The 24,798-nt window shown below is 40.5% G+C and overlaps 3 protein-coding genes across 3 annotated transcripts; 2 read left to right on the top strand and 1 right to left on the bottom strand.

The window, feature by feature from the left end:
- Positions 1 to 171: 171 nt before the first annotated feature.
- On the top strand, positions 172 to 5,738 carry LOC116248152 (probable metal-nicotianamine transporter YSL7). Its single transcript, XM_031620780.2, has 8 exons — positions 172 to 537; positions 1,555 to 2,121; positions 2,836 to 2,999; positions 3,190 to 3,287; positions 3,401 to 3,535; positions 3,791 to 3,980; positions 4,137 to 4,438; positions 4,760 to 5,738. Exons 2-8 carry the CDS (start codon positions 1,749 to 1,751, stop codon positions 5,571 to 5,573), a joined length of 2,076 nt encoding a protein of 691 aa, XP_031476640.1. The 5' UTR covers positions 172 to 537; positions 1,555 to 1,748; the 3' UTR covers positions 5,574 to 5,738.
- A 1,909-nt stretch (positions 5,739 to 7,647) lies between these two features.
- Positions 7,648 to 11,679, top strand: LOC116247784 (glutamine synthetase nodule isozyme). The gene is made up of 13 exons (XM_031620097.2): positions 7,648 to 7,810; positions 7,967 to 8,006; positions 8,127 to 8,230; positions 8,339 to 8,387; positions 8,487 to 8,593; positions 8,855 to 8,942; positions 9,474 to 9,602; positions 9,694 to 9,768; positions 9,888 to 9,941; positions 10,331 to 10,368; positions 10,731 to 10,890; positions 11,072 to 11,132; positions 11,339 to 11,679. Exons 1-13 carry the CDS (start codon positions 7,737 to 7,739, stop codon positions 11,428 to 11,430), a joined length of 1,071 nt encoding a protein of 356 aa, XP_031475957.1. The 5' UTR covers positions 7,648 to 7,736; the 3' UTR covers positions 11,431 to 11,679.
- A 1,184-nt stretch (positions 11,680 to 12,863) lies between these two features.
- Positions 12,864 to 24,580, bottom strand: LOC116247783 (endoglucanase 5-like). Its single transcript, XM_031620096.2, has 11 exons — positions 24,403 to 24,580; positions 18,576 to 18,727; positions 16,854 to 17,066; positions 16,311 to 16,511; positions 15,686 to 15,775; positions 15,213 to 15,377; positions 14,957 to 15,080; positions 14,576 to 14,739; positions 13,708 to 14,041; positions 13,511 to 13,570; positions 12,864 to 13,432 (listed from the first exon to the last, which is right to left on the bottom strand). The coding sequence occupies exons 1-11, from the start codon at positions 24,434 to 24,436 to the stop codon at positions 13,134 to 13,136; spliced, it is 1,836 nt and encodes a 611-aa protein (XP_031475956.1). The 5' UTR covers positions 24,437 to 24,580; the 3' UTR covers positions 12,864 to 13,133.
- Between the last annotated feature and the right edge of the window lie 218 nt (positions 24,581 to 24,798).

Here is a 24,798-nt window from a genome sequence, read left to right as displayed (position 1 = left end):
AAACAATGTTCCTTCCGGTTGGTGTTTGCCTGAAGGTCAGAGATCATGTTTTCTTTATTCATAATCTAAAATTTGATTGGATGATGCGCTCCTTTCATGGTTAACTGGAGTCACCATATTTGGATCGAGATAATCTATGATAGAACAACATTTTAAAGTAGCCAAGCTCAATAGATTCATTGATGGTGGTACTAAATGGTATGAAATATTGCATATTGTTGGTTCCTTATTGGATGTAAGCTTCATAAACGTGAGCGGATCGGAGATCGAGTGAAGAAGGGGAGATATCAACGTAACTGGATCTGATGAAAGAATGGGCAATTGGAAACATAAACTCTGTATCTGGGGACTTGGATCCATTCGGATTAGATTGACTCGGGTACCGTCTGACGCCAGATCCAAATCCAAACTGTCGACACGTACCCATCTGTCTCTCTTCCTATTTTTGCTCCCGATCATCCAGTGGTTCTACGGTCAGAAAATCGCCACGTCAGTGAACTTCTGGACCGACGATTCTCTCCTTCTCCGGGAAAGCAGGTCGGAATTTTTCTTTGAGAATCCTGCGAATTTGATAGACAATTTTTAATCAAATACTATGGAGTTGATCTTAATAGCTAGAACCCTTTAATACTCTTTCAATTACTTTGCACCTCGCCATATAAAGTTCAGAGGAACAGTGCCCAAGCGAATCAAATTAACGAACCAACTTTCTCCAACTAGCCAAGCTCCACTATGCACTTGAGAAAATACAAATGGGCTTTAGGATCCAAACTTCCCAAATTTTACATATCTGTATTTACTCTCATTTGAAATTTTTATTTCCGCTACTGGCTCAGACGCATATTATCTTATTGATCTTGTGACCCGGCAACCAATCCAACAAATGTGCTGTTATGCTAAGAGTTTTTACATTGGTGAAATGAAATACCTGGCAACATGATTTAGCAAGTTATGTAGGACACACTCAACTAAATTTCAGCTTCACACACACTTTATTTGATAGTTATATATATATATATATATATATATATATATATATATATATATATATATATATATAAGAGAAGTTGGTATCAGGGATAAAAACTAGACTATTTGATTTTGATTTTTAAAGTGTTTTTTTGCAATCTAACTTTATTGATATGATGTTACATTTAGTTGATGCAAAACAAACATTAAGTTGATCATTTGTTAGACTTAATGGTGTTTTTATAATAAGAAAAAAATGAACGGCCCCCATGGTGTGATAATAAAAAAAAATCAATATTTTGCATTAAGACAACTTGAATAATTCAAAGTATGTTTTTATATCAAATAGTCTTTATAAATATATTAAGATATTTATATTATATTTAAAATAGTTTTTAAATGAAAAATCAACACGATTGGTATTTACCAACTTTGATATATAAGGGAAATTTTTTAAAATATCAATTGGAAAGAACATGTTTTTTTGTCTTAAATTAATAGTTTAGAAAGTATCATGCATGCAATTTAAGCGATTTAGTTATGGTCCTAACGTGAGTGATCAGGTCTGTTCGGTTCGTTTTGTAGGGTCGTTTGTCTACTTCTCTCGAAACCGCGCGACGCCCTCCCGTCCCTTCATTTGTTCAGGTCTCTGTCTCTCCTCTCTCCGGACCTCTTCTTCGTCTTGTCTGCTTTTCCCTCCCTCAACGCAGCGAGAGAGAGAGAGAGAGAGAGCCGAGGGCATCCTCTCTTTCTCTGGTGTTGGCACAGGTTGGTCTGCAATGGAGGAGCCGACGGAGGTGCAGGAGAGGAGGGAGGGGAGGGATGAAGGGGAGGAGGAGATGGACGTGGTGTCAATGGAGAGTAACTTCGAAGACGAGGTGGTGCTGCCGTGGAAGGAGCAGCTAACTTTCAGGGCCTTCGTCGTCAGCTTCATTCTGGGGACATTGTTCAGCGTCATCGTGATGAAGCTAAATCTCACCACCGGCATCATTCCTTCCCTCAACGTCGCGGCGGGGCTGCTCGGCTTCTTCTTCGTCAAGACGTGGACGAAGCTGCTGGAGAAGGTCGGCATCCTCCGGCAGCCCTTCACCCGCCAGGAGAACACCGTCATCCAGACTTGCGTCGTCGCCTGCTCCGGCATTGCCTTCAGCGGTATGCGACCCCCCACCTTCTCTCCCTGACTGGAGAGCGGTTCAAGCGACATTTCCTTTTCTGCTTTCTGTTACTCCCGTGTTCTTTGTTCGTTTCCTTTGCCTTTCCCTGGCAATGAGGTAGGCTTTTCCATTCGTATAAGCAGAATCATCAAATCTCGTGTCCTGAAGGCTGATTCCGTTCTCATTCTGTCTTCCCGAACATCAAGCTTTTCCATCAAATTTTTAACAGTAAGAAACTGTTCTCTTGCATGGAACTGTTTCTACCTCAACAAATGCATTCTCCAAAAACCTGTATTTTCCCGAAAGAAAGCGGCCTCCCGACGTTTCGACGACCTGTTAGAAACTTATGTACGTGTTCTGAGATTATATCTCCTTAAATATGTCACGGAGAGTATCTCCTAATGTTTTACGTTTTTCCTGATAAATTTAACGAGATAAATATACGTAAAAGTTTGAATAACTAACAGTGAGAAACCAATAAAATTTTAATGTTTAGATTAGAATTTATGAGTCGAGGAAGTTAAGACCATTAATTTTAAAACCTTGCAGAATTTGTGTTACATATTTTATCTTTATAATCTTTAGATCTTATGAACTTGAACATTTTACAGGTATTTATATTGTAAAATTTGTTAGAAACAACAGAGGCATTGTCAGGAAGCCCGAGCTAGAAGATGCATACTAAAATTATCTGTATAATTGTGGGTGGCAGGTGGATTTGGAAGCTACTTGTTTGCAATGAGCAAAGTTGTGGCCTCCAAGTCATCGGAAGGTAATAATCCCACTAACATCAAGGAGCCAGGGTTGGGATGGATGATCTGCTTCCTCTTCATAGTCTCCTTCATCGGTCTCTTCTCTGTCGTTCCTCTCAGGAAGGTAATTAAACAGTTAATGTATTAAGCACACATTCTAAAACCAAATCATTCATTAATTTGAGAACATTCTAGCTGAATTCCATGTATTAACCCTTGGAGTTAGGCTGCCCACATGCATTTTTAGTCTTTTTCTTTTTTAATGTTTTTTGCAATGTAATATAATCTTATTTCTTCTTTTTGTTAATTTGCAGATCATGATCATAGACTTTAACTTGACATACCCGAGTGGCACTGCTACAGCTTACCTCATCAATGGCTTCCATACTCCTACTGGAGCAAAACTAGCGAGGTAATTTGTCAGAGCATTCTCATTCTGTTGAAATCCGAAAATAAGAACGGCATTTGATGTTGAAAGCAATCTCAGTGTTTTTAAATTTAAGTACTTATTTGTAAGTTTCACAGGAAGCAAGTGGGTGTCCTTGGAAGATTCTTCTCCTTTAGCTTCTTGTGGGGTTTCATTCAATGGTTCTACACTGCCGGCGATGATTGTGGATTTGCTAGGTTCCCAACATTTGGCCTCAAAGCCTACGCCAACCGGTGCGTACTTCCTTCCATATTCCTTTAGCTGCGTAATTCAAAAATCTGCCAAGAAAAGGTTCTAGATTGAGTATCTCCAAGTCTGTGCCTTTATGAGAAGTTGGTGAAGTATCAGTACCTGTTAGTTGCAGAGAAGAAAAACGCTGTCTAAAAAGTTGATGTTAGTGTGCAGTATTCTGCTGACCTGATCTTTCTAACTAGATTCCAAAATGCCAAAACCAAATTTGACAGCAGCAAATGGGGATGAAACTGCAGGTTTTACTTCGATTTTTCTTCAACTTACGTTGGTACTGGGATGCTTTGCCCTTACATAGTAAACATCTCTCTGCTCTTGGGCTCAATTTTGTCATGGGGAATCCTTTGGCCTATAATTGACGGTAAGGCAGGAGATTGGTACTCTGCTGATCTGCCTAAAAGCAGCCTCCACAGCCTTAATGGTTACAAGGTACGTGTTGTATATATTTGTTCTCTCACTGATTAACTGATCCACTCGTCCATTCTTTATGTGTTTCTTCTTTTGCTCTTACATGGATCATTTGTATAGAACCTGAAGGTTTTTTTGCTTATTGTGTCGCAATCTTGTGATATTAACTTTGGGCAGATCTTCATTTCGATAGCGTTGATACTCGGCGATGGCCTCTTCAACTTTGTCACAGTCATGATTTCCACAGCGAACTCATTCCACAAGCAGTTAAAGAACAAGGACCCTGGCCTGGTTACCACCGCTTCTAATGGTGGTGCATCGTCGTCATCGTCCAACAGGAACATGAACTTCGAGGATAGGCGGCGCATTGAGTTCTTCATGAAGGACGGCATCCCGCTTCCTTACGCAATCGCAGGCTACGTTGCCATCATGGCCATTGCTACTCCTATCCTCCCGAGAATCTTTCCCCAGTTGAAATGGTCCCTTCTCTATCTTTTCTCTTTCCTTTTGTAAATAACTAGGAAATGTATCTATATACCTGGATATATAGAAATAGGGTAGCTAGAACAATGAGCAGAGCAAGACAGAGAAGGTCATTTAAGTTGTCCGCAATAGAAGTGAGAAGTGAGAATCTAACATGAGCTAAGTGGAAGTTCTAGGACCGAAAACGGAGCTGTGCATGTCTTTCACACATTTGTCCTGAAAGATTAGAACTGTGGTGTATAAGATTAACAAGGAAAGAAGGGGAAATTTAAGGGGAAAAACTGTGAAATTGCTTATAGATGGTAGTGGCGTCGCAGGTACTACATCTTGGTGATGTATCTGATCGCACCGGCGCTGGCTTTCTGCAACTCATACGGCTGCGGGCTGACGGATTGGAGCCTGGCGTCGACATACGGGAAGCTCGCCATCTTCGTGGTGGGGGCGTTGGCTGGGTCGAGCCACGGCGGGGTTCTGGCGGGGCTGGCGGGGTGCGGGGTCATGATGAGCATCGTCTCCACCGCCTCCGACCTGATGCAGGACTTCAAGACGGGCTACCTAACGCTGGCCTCCCCTCGCTCCATGTTCGTGAGCCAGGTCGCCGGCACCGCCATGGGCTGCGTCATCGCCCCCAGCGTCTTCTGGCTCTTCCACAAGGCCTTCGACGTCGGCTCCCCCACCAGCGAGTACCAGGCTCCCTACGCCACACTCTACCGCAACATCTCCATCCTCGGCGTGGAGGGCTTACAAGGACTCCCCGCCCACTGCTTCCAGCTCTGCTGCGTCTTCTTCGTCGCAGCCGTCGTCTTGGACCTCCTCAAGTGCAGGTTGCTCCCGAAGAAGTGGGCTCAGTTCGTGCCCATCCCCATGGCCCTGGCCATCCCCTTCTACGTCGGCGGCTACTTCGCCGTCGACATGTGCATAGGCAGCCTGATACTGTACGCTTGGGAGAGGGTGAACAAGGCCAAGGCGCGGGCGCTGTCGCGGGCGGTGGCCTCCGGGCTGATATGCGGCGACGGCCTGTGGACGCTGCCGGCGTCGGTGCTGTCCCTCGCCAGGGTGGACCCTCCCATGTGCATGAAATTTCTCTCCGCCGCCACCAACGCCCAAGTCGACAAATTCCTCGCCGGCTGACCTTCTTCTCCTGCGAGATCTTGATAGTTCAGCGGTGTTGCAAATATTAGGACCACTTCGGGTGAGGGTTATTTAAGAAAAACGATACGTATCAGCGATACGTATCGTTGTAGATGAACATGTACCAGCATTTCAAAATAGAATAGAAACAAAAAGTTTTCTTTAGTTGATTTCTCTGCACTTTCGGCCGATATGACGAGCCGAATCACCCTCGTATCGGCTGAATCACGTAAGGGCCTGAATCGGCCCCTGCCTCCTTGCCGAAAGCGGCCGATACGATCCGTATCAACAGACATGAAAAATTACCCAGAAAAGCTAATAAAAAAGTCGATTTGCAGTTCACAGCTTCAGGCAACTGTGTTCGGATCGCAATACCAATTAAGATCCACATTTCTCAATCCGAGAAGATCCAATAATCACTTGTTTAAGGGACAAAAACTAGAATCTTTTAAATTTATAAACATAAACTTCCTAATGTGTTTATAAAACATTAATTTAATAAGAATCATGTTTTAATTCAAGTTCTTTTTATAAAACAATTAATCTTTCTACTACCAAGCTTTTGATATTAAAAGTGCCGTTCATTTTTTGATGATTAAAAAACATTGTCAAATTTAAAAAATGACCAACTTACTATATGTTTTTCACCAAATTATTCTTTATGATCACACATCTATAAGATTAGATTGTAAAGGAATGCTTCAATAATTAATTTTAACGGGTCTGGTCTTTTACATATAACTAATTGCTTTTGCAATAATAAAAAGCTATAATGGAAACACATGCACCCGAGTTTTTCGGGATTCATCAAAGAGGTTGCGTACCGGCTCTCCGAGTTTATTGATCTTTTCGCTTCTAAGTAAAAGGATGCAAGGCAGCCATCCGTTTTTATTAAACTAAAAAGATTATCAAGACTGCAACAGGTTTGGAAGGCACAAAAGAGAAAAATAAAACAAAGAAGGTGAGGAGTCCAATAGTCAAGACACTAGAAAAAGATAAACAAAATCTTTTCTTCATGAATGATTCGAAAACTTCAGTGGCTGTTGATCAAACATTAGTAAATGTGGTTTCAATTATCAACAAAAGCATTTAATATGTTTTCTCCAAACTTCATAAAAAGTTTATGATAATGCTCGGTGCAGTATTTAGTCCACGTATTTCTTTTTATTTCTAAAACATAACTGGTGGAACTAGGGACTAGTAGTATTCCATGGTAGGCTTTGTGCTTGGTTCATTTGGCTTGATGCCTCGGCGAAATTGATCTGAGCTTTGACCATGTCAAGCTCGGATTGGTTCTCAAGTTCATCGAACCCGGCACGAGTCAAGGCCGTCTACTTGGAACCGGTTCAGTTATCAACCCGGTTCGACTGCGACCCAACCGGCGGGCAGCCCCTAACGCCGTGATGCTCCGTCACCGCTCGGCGGACCTACCCATCGGATTTAGTGGAGCCCACCGGAAACCCAGTGGTTCCACCGTAAGAGTTGCTCAAATCAAGGGGTGAGGTAGTCAATTTTCGCGCCACATGTCGGTCAACTGTTGGTTTCCCGTATCTTCCCGCCCGCTCCCTTGCCGTGGGATGCTCCTCGCGTACCGGTACGGACGGACGTCACCGGGTACCGCCTGAACCGGTTGGATCCCGAATCCCCTCCATTCCCACGGTATCGGAGTTGGCCGGGGATGATTAAACCATGGTTCAATGGGTGAAGGCCAGAATCTCCGGAGAATCCAACGTAACCGAACCTACCGTGGTTTTATCATCCGGATTTATCATTAGTTTCATTCATTTTTAAAGGTTTTTTAGGATTAAAATATAGTTTTTTGAGAAATTGATTTTCTACAAGCTTTTAAAAAGTCCGCTGCTTTCTTTATTTTTTTTAAAGAAATTAAGATGGCAATTTACAAGAAAAATGCCGTCATAAGAAATCTCATGGACCTTCTTAATTAGCGATGAAAGGAGTTTAAGGAAGTAGTTCATTAAATATCAAAATCTCAAGTATCTTAATTATATTGCAGAAAAGTAGAGTGGGGGCGAAATAAGTGTTTCGTCTTGAGTCTTTGTGGCTGTTCTGCCGTTATATAGAGGCTGAGTTGGCCCTTGGCATCGCTGCCAACTCTCGCTCCCTCCTTCCTGGTTCGTTTCGATTAGAAAAATCTGCGAGGCGATGGCTCTCCTGGTCGATCTCATGAACCTCAACCTCACAGAATCAACTGAGAAGATCATAGCAGAATACATATGGTATTTGCTTCTGTTTGTGGTTTCATTTTTGTGGTGTTTAGAGATTATGGAACTCATGAATCTTTGTATGACAGGATTTCATTTTCTTCTAATGCCTTCCTCTTCTTCTTTGTTTCTTGGTTTCCTGATTTTTTGGATGTGGGTTTTGTTCAACAGGATTGGCGGGTCTGGGATGGATATGAGAAGCAAAGCCAGGGTAGGTTCCTACTGAGAAGAATCCATGGTCTCTTTTGCTATTGTCAAACGGGCTTTTCTTCGGTTGTTTTTGGTTTCCTGATCTTCTGTCTCTCCCTGTCTCCCATGATCTGCTGAGCAGACTCTTCCTGGGCCGGTGACTGATCCAAGCAAGCTACCAAAGTGGAACTTCGATGGCTCCAGCACGGGTCAAGCACCTGGTGATGACAGTGAAGTCATTATCTAGTGAGTGAACTCTCTTGTCTGTTTGCTGTGCCTATCTGCGTCCCCCTGTTTCTGATTTTATATGGCTTTCCTCATACTGAAACCTTTTTCTCTCTTGGGGGCTTTTAGTCCTCAAGCCATCTTCAAGGATCCATTCAGGAGGGGGAACAACATCTTGGTACTCTTCTTCTTTTTCTTCTTTCACTATCATGGAGTCTCCGGTGGGTATTGGTGAAGATGCTGACCGTGCCTCCATGGATTTTGTTTACAAATGAAGGTTATGTGTGACGCCTACACCCCGGCGGGAAATCCCATTCCCACTAATAAAAGGTATAAAGCTGCCGAGATCTTCAGTCATCCAGATGTTGTAGCCGAAGAGCCATGGTAATTTTGTCCTTTACCAACCGTCTCTCGCTTTCTTCTTTCTCTTTTACGTGTATATATATATATATATATATATATATATATATATATATATAACCTTGACAATATTCCTTTCCTATTAAAAAAACAGTTTGTCAGAACATATAATATATAAATTGTTTTTTCTTTTTGTCTTTCCACTGAACATTTTGGTTTTTGTTGATTTGTTTCTTCCTTTGGTTTTCTTTCTCTTTCTTAATTTCAACGTTTGTTGGGCCCCAGGTATGGTATTGAGCAGGAGTATAACCTTCTTCAGAAGGACGTTCACTGGCCCCTTGGATGGCCTGTTGGTGGATTTCCTGCTCCTCAGGTACTTGTGTTATCTCTTTCTCGGGCTTTGTTGCCGCTGTTACCGTCACCAAATTCACCTTCTCAAATTCCTTCACCTGATGCTTCACCTCTGTCGTTCCCAACGCTACCATCGTAATGAAGCCATTGAACTAGCGTCTGTGACTTCAATGTCTCAACTCGCACGATCGCGTTCAGCATCATGACTCATCAACATTGTCACCGCTTCCACCGCCATCCCCTGTTTCCTTTATCAATGTCCATTCTACTGTCTTGAATACTTGAATATCTTTACTCAATTTGTTCGATGATTGAACTACGAGAATCAATGGCCTTTGGTACTTTATCTGATTCCTTCATGGATCTTGGAAAAAACTGCTGGGCCACAGCCTTATTAGTTCTATTTTAATGCTCGCTGGTCTGTTTGGATTAGATATTGGCCTTGTTCTACTAATGTGCAAAATGCAAGCAGTTGGAGGAGCTCATAAAGAGGTTAAAACTTTTATAATCCATTAAGTCAAAACCAATCAAGATATACTGTGCTGTCAAACAGGGTCCTTATTATTGTGGTGTTGGTGCTGACAAAGCTTTTGGCCGCGATATTGTCAATTCTCATTACAAAGCATGCCTTTATGCTGGAATCAACGTCAGTGGGATCAATGGTGAAGTTATGCCTGGACAGGTCGATCCGCTCTTCATCTAGTCTTCTGAATCTGAAAACGGTTGCATGCTTCTGTTTATTCAATTTGAGATTTGTTTTTCTGTGCTAACAGTGGGAATTCCAAGTTGGTCCGGCTGTTGGTATTTCTGCAGGGGATGAGTTATGGGTTGCACGCTACATTCTCGAGGTATAAAAATCTGCATGTAATTAGATTATTTTCCTTTGTTCCTTTGCATGTTATTTAATCCCACTGATTTCTTTTTCCTTGTAATTTATTGATGCCACATCATTTCTGTGTACAAACAGAAAATTACAGAAATTGCTGGAGTTGTTCTGTCTTTTGACCCAAAACCTGTCCCGGTAAATGGAGCTTCCCTGTTAAATTTTATCTTTCACTGGTTTGTTTCTTTCTTTATTTATGCTCATTTGAAAAAGACGTACTCATGGTCTTCAAACAAAATTTGCATAGCATGTTCCCATATTGGTGTATAAATATTTGCATTACCTCATGCATTCGTATATACATCCTGTTTGATCAATTGCATCAGATGTAGGATGGATGCAAACTTGAGTTTCCTGGTTTTATTTTTTAAATTTCCTCCACATTGAGAGAAATTGAACGTGCATTTTCCATTAATGGGTTCCCCATTAAGGAAAAAAATAATTGTGCCATTGTGGATATATATTTGCTATTTCAGTTTTCATGCATCACTAATGTGTCAATTTCTTCATGTTGGCCAAAACGTCAGGGTGATTGGAATGGTGCTGGTGCTCATACCAACTACAGGTTAGCTTCTTCTCATGAAACATGCAAATGCTGTCAAATATATTGTTTCATTGATTATCGTCTTTTTGTCCTTAACTCTGTGTTCTTGTTGTCTAGCAGCATTAAGACTCTTGTTTCTGCTAGACTTTGGTTCATTTTTGTGACTAACAGGAATTTGTTGGAAAGATTTTCTAGACCACTGCCAAATTTCCATTTTACCTTGTTCTTTTTCTTACTAAGAAGTTACATGATGCAATAGTTCATGACTGTGTAGCAATTGCATTTTTTTACTTTTTCTTTGACATGCATTATTTTGGGCTTTTAGCGATCTTTCGTTCGTCATTTCTTTGCATCATTCCATGTGATTCTTTTTTTTTTCTTAGCACAAAATCAATGAGAAACGATGGTGGGATTGATGTCATCAAGAAAGCAATTGAGAAGCTAGGCTTGAAACACAAGGAACATATTGCAGCCTATGGGGAGGGAAATGAAAGAAGGTTGACAGGGCGCCATGAAACGGCCGATATCAACACTTTCTCATGGGTAACAAATTATTTGTGTATACTCTTTTGAGACTGCTAATTCATTAGATCATCATTGTCATCATCTAAGTCCTCATGCTTTCAATTATTATTATTATTATTATTATTATTATTTTGTGATTGCTACTGGTTCTGCATTTAATGAAGCATATTCTTGCTTTTTTTCATTTCATAAACTGCAGGGTGTTGCAAATCGTGGTGCCTCTGTTCGTATTGGCCGAGATACTGAAAAGGCAGGAAAAGGTGAGAACTTGTCATAAACACAGTTGTTCAGTTTCTCATTTCAGGACTATTTCTACTCACACATACACACACAATTGGTTAGTACTTTCCATGGATGCTTGTTGACAGTTGGAGCTTCTCTGGATGGCTTCTGGACTGAATAACCATGGCAGTTTTTACCTGTGCTAGAAAGGAATGAAACTAATCTTGCTTCTGCGGCTTGGCAGGTTATTTTGAGGACAGGAGGCCAGCCTCGAACATGGATCCTTACGTAGTCACTTCCATGATCGCTGAAACAACTATCCTTTGGAAGCCATGAGAGAAAGAAGATGGAGACTATAATGGTGGTTGATTGGGATGCATATTTAAGGCGATTCTTTATTTTCTGGTCTGCTAGCTTCTGCTGCTGCTTAGTTTAGTCATCTATGCTAGTTTTATGTCTCGTTGGCTTTGATTATCCAATTTGGTGTCTCAAACTCTCATTTTCTGTATGATGAAAGATTTTTCTTGAGTGTCGGATGGATTATGTCCATTGAAATTAAATTGGATATGGGAATAAACAAAATCAGCAAGCTCTATTTCCTCTTCTGTTCTCTCTCTACAACTTGATTTAGGGAATATGCTCTGCCATGCTAGTACTGCTCGATGTGCGAAATGTATTTTTGTTGGACGTGAGAAGTGCAGATGGCAAGTGTATATTAAGATGCAGTATGGGGAGTTGAAGCTAAGCATGCTAATCGTTAGTCAGCCCATCTTGGTCCTTTTTGGTCGCTGTGGTGCTCAGAAAACATACTGATCGCATTCAGTATGCTGTATGTGTATGTGTGTCTGTAGTATTTATAGGACGATGCAGGGAGAAGTCATTTTCCTTTTTACTGTAATTATCTGATTAATGCTAATGCTCACTGCACTTATATTGTTGGTGCTTGGATATGAGAATAATTAAAATGTATGAAATCCAGCCCTCGCTCATGAGCAATATCTCAATGCAGTAATATCCCTCAAAGAGGTATAGTGCAACCAGGTGGCAAGGCAGTTCCCATCTAAGAAGTTCAAGATTTGAATATCATGGCGGCTTTTACATTCTGATGTGTTATTCCTTTGGGCTGCAAATAGCGATAAATCTGACACTTGAACCAAAAGGTGTACTAGTACTAACCAGAGGTCCACACATGCCCCCGAGCAAGCCAAAACCTTGGAAACGTAAGGGCATGGCCTTGGAGGTTTTACACCAAAGGAGGTTTCTCTTAAATAAATAAAAAGTTTTGGCAGCATTGTTTCCAACTCAGTCAGATTATGTTTCCTTAACCTTATTCTTCTGCCTTTGAGGAAGAAGTGCCTTTCTTCTTGATCAATTAGATGTTCATGATTGAGAATTGAAGTTAATCCATCTTGTATCATAACCCGAAGCAGTTGTGTTGACTTGGATCTGTCTTATTTGCGTTTGCTGAATCTTCCTGGGAAACGACAACAACCACGTTGCTGGCAGTTCCAAACAAGGATGGCGTTGAGATCTTCATGGGAAAAAGTTGGGATACGTCTAAAACGTCTTTTCTCAGAAAAAATGAATGCCAAGAAGGAAAAAATGAATGAAGCTAAAATGTTTTAATCTTTTAATCCAATACCTTATAAATATACATAGAATAATGTTTTTTAGATGTGTAAATAAGAGATTACAAGACTTTAAAATCAATAATATCAACTGGGAATTGGGAGGTAGAAAGTGGATCTAGAGAGGGGGGGGGGGTTTAGTAAATATGAAACGCTTTTACATGACAAGGACACTTCAATTTACACATATGCTGTGTCTGACCGCATTAAAAGCGCAGCAACACCAAAAAAAGGAAAAAACAACGTGTCTCGTGTTCTTTTAAGCGTGTCCCTTGTGACATTTTTGAGAACAATTGTGGAAGGAGAAAGAACAATCCGAAACTCAGACACGAATTACTCACACAAACACGGAGAACGAAAAAGCAGGAGAAAACAAACGCCTTCATCTTTCACTTGGAGGAGCCTAGTTTATCAATTGCAGCTGAGAACAGAGATGTGGGCTTGAGGGCCCTCCTGGACGTAGACGAAGTCGAACTCCTGCTCTGGTTTCACCTCCGGCAGCCACTTGGGCAGCGTGAAAACGTTCTTCCCGTCGGCCGGCTGCAGCCCCCACAGGTGCCCCGTCAGCCCCTCGATCTGAAGCTTCAGCTCCGTGATCGTCTTCCCCGACACGTTCTTCACCACCACTCTGTGCCGGTACATCGTCGTCTCATTCTGCCTCCATGAGTTGGTCACCGAGTGAACGAAAGTCACCGGCCCCTCCCCCTCTGCTAAAAGTTCACGTACCAACAATCAAATATTTGAAACCAAACAAGAGTGAGAGACAGAGAGGGGAATAGATTAGTTACCTGGTTTACTGTGGTTTCCTGCAGCACTGGAAGTCTGAGGACCGCCATCTGTAGAGTTTCCTGCAACGGAAATCAGAGAGTCAGGTGATAGTTAGAGGAATTACTTAACGCATGAAGCAATTGCACAGAGAAAGTCTTAAAAGGACCATCAAGTTAATGGCTCCTTCCAAATTGAACCTTCAATCTCTGCAGTTTACCTGAGTTCTTGAACACACTGTTCAGCTTGGCGAACAGACCAACGAGAGGAGCGGCACTGTACGTCGTCGGCTCCGTCTGTTCGTGGTTCCACCTCTCGTCCATGAAGCTGTCGTTCCTGTCCGGACCTCCGACCAGAGCGCCGGCCAACAAGTTGGGATCGCTCTCGTTGCGCTTGAACCATGACTCGAACCCTTCGACGCAGCCCACTGGATCTGGCATAGTCTTTATCGACTCGATCGAAGCGTCCCGGTGGTGGAGGTGGGTAGGGAAGGTGGCGCCGAATCCAACCAGGTAGCTCATGGACTTGGGGTTCTTTCCGAGGATGTAGTCGGCCTGAAATTCCAAGGTTTTGTTCCACAATGTATCACATGGCTTGGTTTTCTGGAGGGCTGAAATCTTATGATGAGTTTGATTTCATAAAAAATGGAGGGTGGTTTATGAAGAGTCTATATTCATCGGAATGAATTTGGTTATGGTGAGCATTTGAGACCTTTAAATGATCTGAATATCATACGTTTTAATTGTGAGATTGGCAAGTGCCGATTCTGTTTGTGTTTGTGTTAGCCGATTTTAACTTACTCCCTAGCAACTTCTGTTTATGTATTAAAAAGGTGGGAAAAATGGAACAACTAATAATTTAGCCAATCATCTTAAGACTAAATTTTTTGATGATCAGAATTCGACTGCAACTTAGTAATGTAAATCACTATTGAAACTATTCATTTTCTTGCGTACTTTCCTCGGCTCCTTGACAAGCCTAACGAAGGCCGTGCAATATATGTGAAGTACCTAATCTCTTGCAGCTTTACTTCACTTACTCAGCAGTCAGACTAAATACCCTGAACAAAGTTTGGTTAGTTAGCCTACCTGTGACTGTGCAAAGGTCAAGATATCCATAGGTTTGAGTTTGGCATCAGCGCAGCTGAGTTCAGCATTAGTTGAGAGGAGATAGTCAGAATAAACTGCTAGAAGGAACGCAGAAACAGAAGCATACTGCATGTTGTTATTTTCATCCACAAACAGCAGACCCCCTGCAAAAAAGAAAGGAAAAATAATAAATAATACTTTTAAAAATAGGAGTCGTATTAATGTATGTTTGATCAAACTCAACAATTTGTTTGGTTGGTTGATATGTCCTGATAAGTAGAAGTATTTCATCATTGAGAGCTAAATCCTCCACACTTTTCTCCATCCCCAAGGTACCAATGTTTGGATGGTTGATGAGTATGATCAGATCTGGACACGAACCTGGAGTCATGTCGACATCATAGCCATTGTTCTTCTGCAAGTTTGCACATAGGAAGTACTCAGCCTTGTCTTGGAACTGAGCCAATGTTGAGTTGTACTGCTTGCCCTGCCCATCCATCATCAACTGCATATGCATGTTCGCACTTGTCACTTCTCTGTAATCATCTCATAGATATAGATGCAGACATATATTTATATATGTCTATGCGTGCACACACACACACACATATATGTTTATATATGTATATGTGCATACCTTTGATAGAAGGATCTGTATGCCAGCATACTTGTTATCCCAATCGAACTTCGTGACGGCCATCCCTGTCCCGCCAAATTCGTTGGCATTATCAACCACATACTTCAAATATTTAGCATCCCCACTTGCCCTAAAGAGCCAAGCTGCTGCCCATAACAGCTCGTCCTGCAAGCAAAGAAAAATGCATTAGATGGCACATATCTGTTTTAGGACTAAGTTACAGAAAATAGTTATGAAGGTACAAGTAGATCTAATGTTGTCAATAGTTAGAATGCAGGTAATGAGCTAATTACATTGGTGTGGTTTAAAGATAAGATGTTTTTATTTTCATTAATTAAGGGGCGTAGTTAGTGCTTATTTGTTGGCTTTGACTGAGCTTGGTTGCGGCCCGGCTCGGGCTCGGTCTCGGACTCGACTCCTGTTTATGCCACAAAGAAATCAAAGAGAAAGCAAGGTGCAACTAAGGAGCTTACCATATAACCAGAAGTAGAGGGATAGTAGTCCTGGGCCACGGTGACTATAGTGTCGTAACGCCCTCGGAATTCATCAGCAAAATCAAAGAGCTGCCACAATTTGAAGTTTAAAAACTCAGTCATCACAAATGTGAAGGAAAGTGCTGCGATGAATTAAAGTTTAGAAACAAACTTATCATGACAATGGCACTAATGCACTAATGCCCAACACATGCACTAATGCATCATAAAACATGAAATTTAACAAGCAAGAAATGCACATGCATTGGCATCAATCACAAAAGCAAATAATATTTGTTAAGAATTCAGTGGCGGAACCAGGATTTTCTAGTTGAGGGGCACTTGAGTCACCAGCCTATGTCCGGTGTAGACTCGTTGACACCAGCCCCCATGTATCTCTGCCACTGGTTCAGATCCTAGATTCGGATCCTCTAGTGAAAGAATGTGATCGCGTTCTACATGCATGCACACATGCTTGATATGCATGCCTGCATGTCGGCATTTCATATCCTCATTTTCCCAAAGAAAATGAAAGAAATAGCATATGCATGAGCCGATGTACCATGTTATAGCTTGTAATGCAGGTAAACTCTATGTGTGTTCACGTTGTATACGTGAAATTTACCTGTTGGGCATGTAAGAGAAGAAGTTGAGAGTAACGCGAGTCATAAGGCTTGAAGGCTATGGAGGCAGCAGCCATGGCAGCTGCAGTCTCTGCAGCAAGGTCTGAACCTGGGCTGTTTGAGTCCAGCTTGTAGGCGGTCCTTGGCGTCGTCATGTCCTCGGCCCGTTGCCAGCAGAAATGGTCAGATTCTCCATTACCAACCTAACAAATTACCAGCCAGAAGGACACAAGGAATATGTTTCATCATCATATTCTCCTTCAAACGAATCACCTTATATATGTACTTAGAAAACGAGTTATAAACCAATCTCATTTTGACACAGATCTTTCGGGTCTCCTCCTCTTTTTAGACATCAAAAGTGGGTAAGAATGAAACAAGAAAGAGATGGTAAAAAATGGTAGAACTTGAACTCACTTCTCATATAAACTTCATGACATATTTGAAAGTAAAATAAATTACAAACTTATGATGAGACAATGTGGGAGATTAAGTACAAAGTGAGTAGACATTCATGAATGTTGTGCTAGATTTAGAGACCTTACCTGAGCCCAGAGGATGTCTGGCTTGTTATGGGCCTTGATCAAGTAGTCTGTACCCCATCTGATGGCTTCAAGTGTGTACTCAAGCTGGCTGGCTGCAGTCAGCTCCTTGGCATACTCCACAGCACCCCAAGACAGGATAGTCATAGTGAAGGCCATAGGGAACCCATACTTCACATGCCCACCTCCATCATAGTATCCTCCAACCAAGTCAACCTGAATCACCATTAACACAATTAATTAGTTTTGATTAGCGGCTTGCCGGTTAGCCATTGACTACTGCTACTAACAAGGTTACCGCACCAGTACCCCTACGTCTTCAGGGTTCAGGGCGGCGTCGCGGCCTGAGTGTGAGGACATTGCACCTTCAACTGGGTGTCATGACTCAACCTGTAAAGCCTAGTTGAACGGACACGAGGTTTTACTGGCGCCGCCGGCCTGACAAGCTATGCTACTCTAACTCCCTTTAAAGCATAGTCATAAAAAACACATTTTTAAAAAAAAAAAAGTGAAAAAATGCAATGAATTAAATTATCGTTTAAAACTAAAAAAAAGTGTTTTAAAAAAAATAAGTTTAAAATGAAAAAAACGTGTTTTTAATGTGTTTTGTGTGTTTTTTTTATTTTTTTCATTTTTTAATGCCAAACATTTTTTTTTCATTTTCTATTTTGTTTTGTTGCAAATCTACTTATCTTTTGATGTTTGTGTTATTAGTTTCTTACTTATTTTATTTTTCTTTCATTTTCATTTTCTTTAATTTTTAAAAATTTGCCACTTTGAGTCTTTTCAAGGTCGCTATATTATACTCAAGAAGAACCTTGCGTTTAAAACTCCAAAACGTTATTTGTGACTATATTGATAACCACCTTCAGCGTGCAGGTTTTAAATGTTTGCATGGCCGAAAAATATGGATCAACTTTTGCATTTGAAATCTGGATTGAAGTTTGAGTAGAAACTGAATCGATCTAAACCCTGAAACAACAGCATACATCCAGGGCGCTCCACTCAACTATATACGGGATCTTCTCTTGCAGCAGCTTCTGGATACAATTCCAACCCCTTCTGTGGCTATCCAGATCCATTACAATTGGGTATCAACAGATCCAGACACAAGGCGTAGCAAGTGATGATGGGGGTTTCAAAAGAATGGCTATATCCAATATATCGATCCAAATCCAAAAGAAATTAAAGCAGTAGAATTTGCATATGAGATAGCGAATTGGGGTTAGATCTGAGATCATTTTTATAATTATTACGTATCTTATATGAATGGCATAATTGGATCTTTGGGAGGTTCACAAAACGCAGTTTATGAGAAAAAAGATCGCACTTAACAAAATTTATCTGAACTCTAAAAGTACAAAGGCTTTGGATTAACATTTTAACTTTAACAATAACCTTATTCAATGTCTGATTAATGCATAAAAAACAATATATACAAACGTACACAAACATATATATATATATATATATAGCAGAGCAGGGAGGCCGACACGAGCCATGGCCTCTCCTCAGATTTTTTAAAATTTAAAATTTTAGTTTTAACCTATATAAAAATTTTGAAAATTATATTTCAGCGCCTTTTAAACTTTTTGAAACTAAAGTTCGATCCCTATAACAAAAAATTTCTAGCTCTACCCCTGGATGTGGTCATTTCTTTCCCAATGAAATGAATAAAAACAAAGGCAGAATACTAAAGAGATGAAGATCAAGATTTGGACTCACCCCTTGTTCGAACCCATCCTTCAGTGCAGAATCGCCACGCCAGCTGACCCGCTGCTTCTCCGGGAGCTTACCGGACCTCTGAGCCTCAAAAAACAGCAAAGTCTTGTTGAGTGCGTCGTTGTAGTCAAAGCTAGCCAAAGCTGGGCTCGAGCCTAGTGGGCCGGCCAACAAGAAGAGGAGGAGGCATGAAGAGAATTGGATGAAACTTCTTCTCATGGTGCCTTTGGTCGTCGCTCAAGGAAGATGAACTGGTTCATGTTTGGCTGTTGTTCTTATATATATATATATATATATATATAAAAGAAGAAAGAACTCAACAATTATGGTCTGCACGTACACACGGTCATGCACGCCACACAAGCCAAGCCGGCTGCTGACATTCACCACGTCTTCTTAGCTCTAAAATAATAATTTTAGGCAAGCAAAGAAGTTCTTTAGAAAAATGCTTCATATTTGTTTTGGGGTCTAGTCTTTTAAATTGATCAATGGTACCCTTTTTTGTAATGGATCTTTTGGTTATGATCCGATTCAATTGAGAAAATTCTTTCAACAAATCTGTAATTTCTAGATGACACAGTGAAAGGAATTCTAACTATTGAGAACAAATTAAAGAGTTAAGTTCTTATATAGAGGAAAATTGAATGGTGATTTTGACTATCTAGAGTCGTTTTCATTCATGAGAGCTGTCCGATTCGGTGGTTGAAAGAAAAATGAAGAGAAAAAAATGAAGGGTATTTTTGTCATGTATCATTAGTTCATATATTTTTCTCCTTATTCTTCTCTCAATTGTCCATTACAATGACTTTTATATGTGAGTTGGATGACGGAGTCTAAGGAGCCAATCCAACTGTATGTGACCAAACCAAGATTAAGTTTTACGAATGAAGTTCAAATCATCCAATTAATTTAGATCTAGTAACATGGGTCTGAACAGACTGACGTCTCTATATTGGGATGTCAAGATAGGATTTGGATCAGATGTCCAGCCAAACTGTTCCTAAATGGTCTGACATTGGAAAAAAAAAATCAGCTTAAGAAATCAGATCATATTTGGATTTAAGAAATGACATTCAATCAGATTTGGATTCAGTTTTAAATAAATAATCAATCAGATTAAGATTCAGATTCTAATTTAGTTTTAAATGTTTATCCAAAATCAAATATCTATATATTTTAAATTTTAATTTTTAATATATTCAGATTTATCTCTGTAAAAATCGGATTCGAGTTGTGCTTTTATAAAGCAGAGTCAAATGTAGTATAGACTTTTTTTCATTCATATTTGAATATGATAAATTAAATATTGGAATATGATCTTCCTATCTCATCTCATTCCAAGACATTGAGCGAGGGGCCCACTCCTCATAACGTCAAAAATTGGTGCCATCCACGAAAGTTGATCGCACGTTCAGGATTTCAGACTTGGTAGGCCACAAATTATTTTTGACCACTCTACCCAAAAAATTATTTCGACATATATTTAGTGGTCGTCCGGCTTTCCGGTTCTTGGGTCATAAAACTCTGACTGCATCTGTCTTCTTTGGTTTTTTATTAAAACATACGTTGTTTTAACATTTGAACGGGAGGTTTTTCAATAAACAGGCCAAAGTAGAAACACATATCTACCCACACCCTCTCTTTATATATATATATATAAGCGCACATTTGAAACTGGCTTTCTAATCCTTTTTCTCAGTCTTTCTCTTACCAAACCTTTTTGGTTTTACTCATCCACATAAATAAAATAAAATAAAAAAGGACAGTGACATAACATAACTGGTTGGACCAGTTATGATGGTTGTAATCCTCTCGTCCACCCGGAAGAATGGCAGGGTCCAGCATCTTCAATCACACCGTACCTTAGGCAGGCAGAACGCAACAGACACAAACGCAGATGCCCACATATACAGAAATAATAAGAAGCAAAAAACACCAGTGGGGTAGCCAAAGATGGACAATGAATATAACTACGAAGAAGGTAGATTTTTTTTTTTATTGCATGCCCAGTTAGTTATTCAGACACCTGATAATGAGGATACAATTTACAAGAGAAATATGACTTGTTATTGCAAGAGAACTAGCCAACAGATCCTGCAAAATTGTCACCAAGTTTAAAATTTGATTCTGTTTGAAAAGCAAGATGTAACAGCTTCAGGAGGGTTGTGGATGACTAATTACAAGTAACCCTCCGATGCTTATAAAAGAAAATTGCCGGGATGAGGAATCAATCCATTTACAGATAATATACAGGAGATTCGACAACAGAAGAACAGATCCTAACCTAACCTAACTGTTAGCCTCCAACAAAGCTGCTCCATGACAAAAGATACCTAGTACCAGAAAAGGAAGCCGATGATCCAAAACTAAAAATAACATGCTACCACCTCCGCGAGAGAAAAAATTCATAATCCGGGTGCCTGTTCATGGTTACTTCTCCACTTTTACACACAGAGGTTCTTGACATCATGGAAGCTACCTTCTCCAAAGTCGCCAACCTTTTGTCTAAAATTAGAGACGGGTCACATGGCTGAGTCTGCCCCAGAGAGATTGCCATTGGCTTCTTTAATGAGAACCAACATTCACCCTAGATAAAAACCAACACGATTGTCTTAAATATAAAAAGGATTAAACCCAGACATGGCACTTAGCACTTGGAACAAAAGCCCTTTTGCATCCTCTACTTGCAAGTGTCAATGCTGTTGAGAATTAAAAAGCAACTTAAAGGGGCAAAATGAATATTCAAATGTATCCTACTGGAGCAGTAGTCCATAAGCATGTGATATCAAATGCTTTGCAACAAAAGAGATGCACCTATGAACCCTAAATAGATGACTAAAGATGCAAAGAAAATCACACCTTCCAGGTAAAGCAAAGCAAATAATGAAGCAGCTGCAATTTAATAAACACAGAACATAAAAGGGTTCGCCAATGTACACAGGAATACAGCATCATCCTACTATCTAGATGGATCCTTAAAAAGGAAATCTCAGTTAAATTCCAGCCATCCTGTTAACCTAAATTTTCATAGGATGTCACTTAGGAAAAATAAAATATACCTGGTCATTATAACGCTGCAAACCAACAACAGGGGAAACAAACTTCATTTCACTTGAAGAATCCAACGAGGAACTTCTATTGATAAAATGGCCAAGTGAATGGTAAGTCAAGAATGCTGTTCGGAGACTATCCTCTGGAATCCTGTAAATAGGATACCATGCTACAGCAAACCTGGAAAATGCACCAAATAAGAATGATAGTTAAAATGCTGTAAAGCAAGTTAGCAGACTAAAAAAGTCAGAAGCTTCAAAAAAGTTCCATGCGATGGCATAAGAAGTTGTATATGGTGCCTAACAGTATCCTTTATCTGTGTGCTTCTGTTTGTGTGTGTGTGTGTGTGTGAGAGAGAGAGAGAGAGAGGGAGAGGGAGAATTTTAGATTTAAAAATACATGCATACTTTTGACATAGAATGCTACATTTTCTGAGATAAAATCTGTATAAAGAGCTTTTTATACTAACTGTTCTATATCCACATCTTTGGGGGATACTTTTTCTTGGAACGAAAAAATTATCACATCGCCATTCTCCCAGCTAATCTCATTTTTTTACTCTCTCAGGAAAAAGATTGCCTATTATGGTGCAGCTAAAGCAAGGACAGCTGAACCCAGTCTTATTCAAAACAACACTAGAAGAAAGTTCCAGAAAAAGAAATCAAGAACTAACCACGATGCAGGATGGAGATCACACAAGGACAAGTTGACCAGATGCGACGGGTCTCCATACATTTGAGAACTTGCCGATGTATCACCCTCTACCAGATCCTTTATTCTGCAAAATATGGTGGAGAAGAGCCCACATGGTAAGCAAGCAAGATGAATATGCTATGTTTTGAAAGATGAACCAAATTTTAGAACTTTCTGTAACCAAATGTTAGTTCCTGACCCCCACGTTTGGGAGATTATTATAAACTGACAATTCTTCTACTCATCTTAGAAACCAAGATACATCCTACATGTTAATAATGTCTCAAGTTCTGAATATCCAGTGAGTCGCCATATCACTCTCCAGTAATACTGCGGTCTCAAAGAGGCCTTTCTTTTCACATTGTAAAGCAAAAGTTGAAATTACTCGAGAACAGAAAATTGTAAAGATGAGAATCCATACTTTTCAAACAATGGCTTCCGTTGCTGAGGTCTCTCAGACTCAAAATACTCAAAAAGAAGCTCTGAACCATCAGAACAAGCTGCACATGATTCTTTTTTCCCAAAAATATTGGGCCCTTCACAATAGTTAGATGCAGATGATTTATTCATGCACTGTGGCCATGTAGGCAACACCACATCATCATCAGCAGCAGCAGCAACATTCTTGAGTGGCTTCGGTAGAAGCATTGACAGAATAGGCAAGCGCCACAATTTAGTTAAACTAGTTGACTCCTCATCTTTGTGGGTATCTGTTGGTTCAGTACTAGAAATCTGGCTATCAGAAGACGAGGAACCTCTAGAATACCCAAATAATTGAACTGCTGAAAGAAGAGGAAGAAAATATGCACAAGACTCATTAACCTTAGCTCCCTGTCTCCTGGAGTTCTGGAAATCTTCTACCTTCACTTTCAGACCATAACACCCAGGTTCTTCATACCAATGCCATAGTGTTCTCAAGGTATAATCAGAAACCTGGTGCTTACACACAAACTCCCTAGATAGCTCATTGCACAAGGAAACCCCATCCTTACCGGCTTGAGATGTTGATAACATAGGAGAGGCAGCATACAGGACTCCCTCAAACTCAGCAAGGTGACTGCCTGTTGCTAATTGATGGTCTTCGGATTCAAGTTGGACCATATATGCATCCTGTACAGCTTCTACCATTTCACCAAGAGCACCTTCTGATACAGATCTCCCTTGACAATCTGGAGAAATGCCCACATATGCATTCCTTTTAGCCAGTATGCTTTTGTCATCTACTCTGCAAATGCTTGGTGTATGATTACTTGACTTATCGGACTCCTCTAAGTTGTTTGAAGATGCAAGACTTGAATTGCTGGTGACAAAGTTTCCCAACCCAGCATGAGTAGAAGAAATATAATCATATGATTGTGAGACCACTCCCGGCTCCCGATAGACATTTGTGTCTTCCAGCTTGATCTCTGGTCCATTATCATCATAAAGCTGCAGTATGTTGCTTGTTTTAGATGTATGCCCCTGGTATATATCGACAGGATCCAAGTCACCAGATTGCAGAAGTCCTTGGCTGACTTTTGTCCCACTGTCTAATTTTACTCCATGATCAAATGCTTGCTCTGTTGAATGGGAAGTTTCCCCCAGAGTGAATCCTGCAGCAGAGTCTGTTTGCGAGTTTTGTGCATTGAATGAATTGTATGAATCAATTACTTCTGCTTTGCCAATATCTGTCTTTAAGCAGGGAACATAATGAGAATATGTAGTAGCAGAATTGGGGCTTCTGTGGTGAACATATTGCTGTGAAACTTCTGCTGCCCCAGCACGAAAAGGTTTTTTCTTAGAAGCCCTAATTAAGCCACTTCTGTCGGGAAGACTTTTTCTTGGCTGGTAGCTCTGTTGTATTTTCAATCCTACATTTAATCCTGCGTTCAGCTTTTCAGAATTTTTATTCTTTGACACATGATCCTCCTTCAAGAATGATGATTCAGAATCACCAGCATGTAAAACAGCCTTCTCAGAACTTTCTTGGGCAGATATTTCATATAGAGATCCGCATTGCCCTGATCTTTCTTGTTTACTTCTTCTTTGGCCCAAATCATACCTAATGCGTGAAGATGTACTCTCACAAGCAACATCTTGTGGAAACTGACCACAATTAATACTTTTTGGAACACCTTCATTACTTGAACTTCTTAATACCTTCTGCCAGACAGTGTGGTTATTCTCCTTCCCAGTTCGGCCATGTGCATTTGCATAACCACTAGATCTACTAGCTATTCCACTAGAACTCTGAACTGATTTGTTGGCTCGCCTTGACTTCCTGCTTGGAATAAATTCATGTTCATTTGTGCTGCTACAGTTGCCACTGCTACACTTGATTCTGTCGGCATTGTCCGTAGAAATATTTGAACAGTCCCCAGAAGCACCATGCAAGTTTTCAGGCACATCTTGACTCGAATCACATGATTTTTCATGAGATAAGTTTCCAATTCCAAGAGGTAAGCTATGAGAAGTGGTGCTACAGTTACTGCCATCTGAAACC

Source organism: Nymphaea colorata, chromosome 2 (genome assembly GCF_008831285.2).
Source record: "Nymphaea colorata isolate Beijing-Zhang1983 chromosome 2, ASM883128v2, whole genome shotgun sequence".
Classification (NCBI taxonomy): domain Eukaryota; kingdom Viridiplantae; phylum Streptophyta; class Magnoliopsida; order Nymphaeales; family Nymphaeaceae; genus Nymphaea; species Nymphaea colorata.
Note: the sequence above shows the minus strand (reverse complement) of the source record. Positions and strands in the feature narration are given on the sequence as shown.

Excerpts from the sequence above, each read along its gene's own strand:
- LOC116248152 (XM_031620780.2), top strand. The coding sequence starts at position 1,749 with ATGGAGGAGCCGACGGAGGTGCAGGAGAGGAGGGAGGGGAGGGATGAA. Across the intron at positions 3,000-3,189 it reads CTGTCGTTCCTCTCAGGAAG|ATCATGATCATAGACTTTAA; the intron begins GTAATTAAACAG and ends GTTAATTTGCAG. Across the intron at positions 3,288-3,400 it reads ACTGGAGCAAAACTAGCGAG|GAAGCAAGTGGGTGTCCTTG; the intron begins GTAATTTGTCAG and ends TAAGTTTCACAG.
- LOC116247784 (XM_031620097.2), top strand. The coding sequence starts at position 7,737 with ATGGCTCTCCTGGTCGATCTCATGAACCTCAACCTCACAGAATCAACT. Across the intron at positions 7,811-7,966 it reads ATCATAGCAGAATACATATG|GATTGGCGGGTCTGGGATGG; the intron begins GTATTTGCTTCT and ends TTTGTTCAACAG. Across the intron at positions 8,007-8,126 it reads ATATGAGAAGCAAAGCCAGG|ACTCTTCCTGGGCCGGTGAC; the intron begins GTAGGTTCCTAC and ends TCTGCTGAGCAG.
- LOC116247783 (XM_031620096.2), bottom strand. The coding sequence starts at position 24,436 with ATGAAGGTGTTCCAAAAAGTATTAATTGTGGTCA. Across the intron at positions 16,512-16,853 it reads CAGACATCCTCTGGGCTCAG|GTTGGTAATGGAGAATCTGA; the intron begins GTAAGGTCTCTA and ends GTAATTTGTTAG. Across the intron at positions 15,378-15,685 it reads CCTCTACTTCTGGTTATATG|GACGAGCTGTTATGGGCAGC; the intron begins GTAAGCTCCTTA and ends CTTTGCTTGCAG.